This window comes from Microtus ochrogaster, unplaced genomic scaffold, assembly GCF_000317375.1.
Source record: "Microtus ochrogaster isolate Prairie Vole_2 unplaced genomic scaffold, MicOch1.0 UNK17, whole genome shotgun sequence".
Lineage (NCBI taxonomy): Eukaryota > Metazoa > Chordata > Mammalia > Rodentia > Cricetidae > Microtus > Microtus ochrogaster.
The window spans coordinates 3,089,565-3,095,564 of record NW_004949115.1 but is presented as its reverse complement, the minus strand read 5'-3'; the positions used below and the strand labels follow the sequence as shown (position 1 = coordinate 3,095,564).

The 6,000-nt window shown below is 41.8% G+C and overlaps 1 protein-coding gene across 1 annotated transcript in view; it reads left to right on the top strand.

Annotated features, from left to right (window-relative positions):
* Positions 1-837: 837 nt before the first annotated feature.
* The window catches only part of Tbc1d8b (TBC1 domain family member 8B), a 76,323-nt gene continuing 71,160 nt past the window's right edge, over positions 838-6,000 (top strand). Inside the window, exon 1 of the mRNA XM_005367365.3 lies at positions 838-1,138. Within this exon, the coding sequence (XP_005367422.1) occupies positions 1,009-1,138 (130 nt within the window). The 5' untranslated portion in view covers positions 838-1,008. The remainder of the gene's footprint in view (positions 1,139-6,000) is intronic.

The following is a 6,000-nucleotide window of genomic DNA, read 5'->3' as shown; positions in this document are numbered from 1 at the left end:
GAACATAGTTGAACAAATGCTTTTGTCATATGATAGGGCATCTCTTGGGTATATTCCCAGGAGTGGTATTGCTGGGTCCAGGGGTAGGTTGATCCCGAATTTCCTGAGAAACCGAAACACTGATTTCCAAAGTGGTTGCACAAGATTGCATTCCCACCAGCAATGGATGAGGGTACCCCTTCCTCCACAGCCTCTCCAGCAAACTCAACCTCCTTAGCTATCAGGGAAATGCAAATCAAAACAACTTTGAGATATCATCTTACACCTGTCAGAATGGCTAAAATAAAAAACAATGAATCTTATTACCAACTGTGAGACCTTGGATAAGTCACTTCACTTTCTAGCGCTTTCCTTTTATTAGCGAGCACAGTGGAGGATCTACTTGTAAAGACTTCAGGGAGAGTTACCTGAGAAATCACCTGCTACCGAGTTGGCGCTGATTAAACGCAAGTTGCTGCAGGCTGTTGCTTCCTGGATGGGACATTACTCAAAAATGCCGGAAACTTTGTTTTCAACAAATTAGTCCTCTCACTATAAAACAACTAGAAGCATTGCTATCATACCCTGGGTTAGCCTATTTGAAGCAAAAACGTCTTTAACTTTACACTACAGGCAAAACTCTCTTAACTGGTGGCGGGACCGCTTCGAAGGCGTCCCCCACCCACCCAACTCTTACCCCAATGCATTGCGGGAAATGTAGTCTCTAGCTAAAATCGAAAGGGTGCAGGAAAACTGATAGAAAACTACAACTCCCAAGAGGAGACGAAGCGGGACTATTTCCCAGTCTGGCGGTTGCTCCGTGGGAGGGAGTTGGCACTCTCTCTGCCTACGTGGGAGAGAAGGCAGGGTTGGGGAGGGTGGGGGGGAAGTGTGGCAAACCTCCCGAGGCGCCGCCGCCAAACGCAGATTTGGTGGGAGGAGAAGTAGAGGGGTGAAGACAGGCTGGGAGGGGAGAGGTAAGGAGGACAAATAGGTCGCCGCTCCTGAGGCGGCACAAAGTTCTTCAAGATGTGGCTGAAGCCCGAGGAAGTGCTGTTGAAAAATGCGCTGAAGCTGTGGCTGATGGAAAGATCCAATGAGTACTTTGTCCTGCAAAGGCGTCGAGGCTACGGGGAAGAAGGCGGAGGAGGACTTACAGGTAAGTGGCGGCCAGCAGTTGCGGCCGGCTACACCTGAGTTAGGACTGTGCCCACCGTCACTTAAAAGGTGGCGAGGCGAACAGTTATTCATCGCCACCCGCCGTCTTGTCCTAAACCCGCGGCAATGGACCGGGGACTCTGCTCCCGCTACCACCTTTCTGCGGCTACCACAGAGTCCCGACTGTACTGCCCTGGACTAACAGTTGTTCTTTGGGTCGGAATGGGGATGGGGACAGCTATGGAGGAATCCAGTACCTGGGCGGGGGGGGGGGGGTTGCTCCCCATGGGGGAGGGGGCTGGCGGCCAGTGTCTGCTAGCTTGACTAGTCCCCATAAGACCAGCTGTGGGAGCGGGTTCGCGATTGTGAGCTTAACTTTTTTCAAAACATACACAAATAATTACCACCCTGGGGAGTGAGTGCGTGGGGTGGTGGTGGGGCGGGGTGGCATTGTGAGGACGTGGGAATCTTAAGGAGAATGAAATTCCCCAATCACACACTGAGAGAGCGGCTTCAAGTGAGATTTGGGTCAGGGCGTGGGGATGCTTGATGCTGGGGAAGTGGAGGAACCCTTAGAATTAATTACTCACCTCTCCCAATTTTGCATCTTTTGATATATATCTTCAAATTTTCAGTCCTTGGTATCTCTGTTTCTGTTAAGCACACGTTTCTCTCCAGTGAGTTTGGCACTGCCTCTTCTTTCAAAGATGTGTAAATCAAACCAATTAAACAGAAGGAAGTTCCTTCCTAACCCATCCTCCCACAGTTCTTAATTTTAAAAATTCAAAACGGGTCCATGTCTGAAGAATCCAAAGAAGGCTATTTTGAGATCCTTAGTCTTGGGCAGAGGCTTTCAAACTTTTGGTCCTTGGGGAGGCAAGAGCTGTTTTCATGCTAATTCCTGGCTTGGTATTAGGACCTTGAAGTGGTCGACCAGGCTTAATTTGGGGAAGGTGATGGATGTAGAGGAAAGAAACAAAAATCTGAAAACCTACATTTTGAGCCTCTCAATTTTTACCTGTTGGATGACATTTGTCAAATTCTTTCATATATGCAACCTTAAAGCATATTGTATGCTACTCTGACGTTTGGCAATTATAATTCTGTTCTCAGCCTTTAAAGTGCTTGATTAAGGGAGGAAGGTGGAAGTAGAGGAGAAAGATCAGCTAGTTTACTAGAAAATTATAATGAGAACCAAATGACTGAGGCTTGAATGAAGAAGATTCTTGGTTTAAGTGGCATTGATTTCCCTCTTCAGTTAAAAATAAATACCATTGCATGGCTGGGACAGACTGCAGGGCCACTGGCAGTGGCACCAGGATTTATCCCATTGCTTGTACTGGCTTCTGGGGAATTATTCTCTTTGCAGGGATACCTTGCTCAGCCTAGATATAGTGGGGAGGTCTTGGACCTTCCCCAAAGCAATGTGCCTTACCCCCTCTGAGGAGTGGATGGGGGGGTGTGTAGAGGAAAGGGGAGGAGGAGAGGGAGTGGGAACTGGGATTGGTATATGTGAAATGAAAAAAAAAGATAGTATGTTTTTTTAAAAAAAAGAATAAAAATATAAAAAATACTGGTGCCAACTTTATGGAGATAAGAGTATAAAATGGAGGATGATGGTCACAAAGATATATTTATGTTAAGGCAAGTCTCCCTAATGTGGATAGAATTCATATGTCCAATGAGATACATAACTTTATAAGTAACATTCATCTTATCCAACTTCTAAAAAGGGCCTCCAGGCAGTATGTGAACAAAATTTGCCCTAATAAACCCGGCATCTAACTTTTTTATCTTTCAAAATTACAATTTATTTTACAGAAAAGTTTTCATTTAAATGGCAATTTCATTTAAATGAGAATTTCTTATGGCAGGTCAATTATAAATGGATTTTTTTCTCTCTATCCTATCTACCCCTCATATTACTTCCCCATTTGCTAGAAAGCAAGGAAATTTGTCTGAAGAAGTAAAAGATTTCTATCAATCGTGTATGTATGTAGTGACTTATGGCGCATTTGTTTCTGCATGATTGTTGTACCTGTGAAACTGCAAGATACCTGAAATACCCAAAGTCATGTAAATTAAACAGAAGGACTCCAAAAGGAGCAAAGAGCTATTTTTAAAGCATGCTTCATTTCATTTTGGTCCACAACAAAAATGTATCTGATTTTCATGGCTGCTTAACTACTGTCTTCTTAGTTGAAATTATGAAGTCAAGAACTTTGCTGGGCTGTGCTCGTTTGCATGCGCTTTCATCAGAGCATGAGTGTAGACTGGCATAAACTCGCCTTTGTCCATCTTACTTCCTTTATGTGTTGTGTTCTGTGCTACCCCTTTATACGGCTACTTTCCAGGTTTTATATAATGGAGAAATGATAATGCTCACCAAGAAATGTTCATTATTGTACTTTAAGATTTGTTTTCGCCAGGCAGTGGTGGCACACGCACACAGGAGGCAGAGACAAGTGGATCTCTGGGAGTTCGAGGCCAGCCTGGGCTACAGAGTGAGTTCCAGGACAACTAGGGCCATACAGAGAAACCCTCTCTTAAAAGACCAAAAAAAGTTCTGTTTTCTTTGATATGTGCTAACTGACAGTAACCACCCAGTAATATAATGTCTTAAGTATGGATTTGGGGAAGTGAGTTGGCTTCATTTTGGGGGAGAGGTCTAATTATATAGCTCAGGCCAGCTTCAAACTCACTGTTGTCCTTCCTCAACCTCCCAGCTGCTGGTATGAAGGCATACCACTGACACACCTAGCCTCGTGGACTCACCTTTCTTCCATAATGATGGTTCTATCAAGAGAATTTTGACATTAGAATCACAAGATCCCTTTTCTAAATTTTTTAGAGACTTAGTGGACATCTGGTAGATAAGTAACCATTTATCAAACTTTGTTCTCCTTAATTATCCTGGTCACAGCAGAATGGAATTTTTTTTTGGAAATTTTTGTTATATCTAAAGTGGTGTTGGTGATGGTGATGGTGGTGGTTGCTGTTTTTCATTAATTTAAAGAATATTTTATTCTGGATTTCTCTAGTTGCCTCACATTCTCTCATGGTTGATAAAGGTAAAGACTTCACTATTGAAGCTAAATTTAGAACCTTGCTTTATATAATTAAAATAATTTGTGCATATTTGGCTTATTAAGCACAAATCAGCAATTTTCTCTGCTTGGCGCATGAGAGGCACTACAAAGACTGCATCCTGTTAAGTACTCTACTGAATGAGGCTTAGGAAGACCTGCCAATCAGGAAGTCTTAGGTAGTTTGCCGACACTATTTTCCTCTTTAATTTTTCATACCTGACTAGTGGTAAGCAGGTTCTTAGACATTAGATTCATAATTTCCATCAGCAGACCTTTTTTATTCCATGTAGAGCAAAACTAGATAATATACATTAAAATAAAAGATTTTAAAATATTCTCTTTCCTTATCCCTTCTTTTATCTTGGCACTGTCCCTTTGAAATTAAAGCATCTGTATAAACTAGAACATGGTTAAATTTGAAGTAAGCATTTTATTTTAGAATATTTGAAGTAAGTTCTTCATTTTATATTTAGACTTTATAAATCACTGTGAATGATTTACTCTAAACACATATATAATAAGCAGAATTTATAACCATTTAATGATCATGTCACAGAAACCCTAAGTTTTTCTTTTTTTAAGCCTTCAACTCAAGAGTCCAGCTCTGAAAATGTTCATATTGCATATGTATTAGCAAAATACTGTGGCATTTCATGCTCACAAAGGAATCATCTGATAAAATGTTTGGTACCCAAAGGGTAAACATGTGATTTTTATGATAGGAACATCCTGTTCCCCATACATAGACAACTCATGCTAAGGGAAAATTATCATATTGGCTTATTAAAAAGAAAATCCCACAAGGCAAACACTAAGAAGGGAAAATCACATTTTGTGCCCATGCCCCAATCCTTGGAGCATCTGATCCTGGTAAAATCAAGTAAAAATTATCTTTAAAGATCTCCTGGGAGTTAGAGAGATGTGTCAATGGTTAAGAGCAGTGACTGCTCCTCCAGAGGACCAGGTTCAATTCCCAGCACCCACATGGTGGCTTATAACTGACTATAACTCCAGTTCCAGGAGATCCAACATCCTCCTTTGACTTCCACAGACACCAGACATGTATGTAGTGCACAAAATACATACAGGCAAAACACTAATACAATAGAAATAAGTAAATTAAAAAAACTTAGAGCAAGAAAAAGGACCTTTATAGGTTTTGAGAACTAAAATGGTCAATGTTAATCAATTTTCTAGTTTTTAAAATTAAACTAAAATTACTTTTATATTTGACATATGAATCTATATGTCTCCCCCAAACCCTTTGCACATGGTCTGAATAATTATGACTTTGGTTTCATGGCCCTAAGGTGCACAGGAGCGACATTCCAATCTGTGCCACAAAGGAAGGAGCCCCAGGAGCAGATCGGGGAAGGAAAATAGTGAGACACATCAACCAATACCTAAAAAGCATGAGGCTTATAGATCCGCAGTCAATAATCTTACTTCCATCAGGAAAAAAAATGACCAAACTGGCCATCTTTATTTTTCAAAACTTCAATCTGGCCTTTCATATTTAAATACATTATATATAGCTTTGGAAGATAAAAATATATAGATATAAAACACATGTCACACACATACACGGTGTGGTGTGGTGGTGGTGGTGGCGGCGGCGGCGGCGGTGGCGGCGGCGGCGGTGGCGGCTGTGGTGGTGGTGGTGGTGTGTGTGTCTTTAGAGGTATTAAGATGTTCCAGGCAGGCAGGTGAGCACGGTGGGAAAGATTCCTCCTCTCTGGATGTTACATTATGGGATTTTTGCCAGGATTCACAT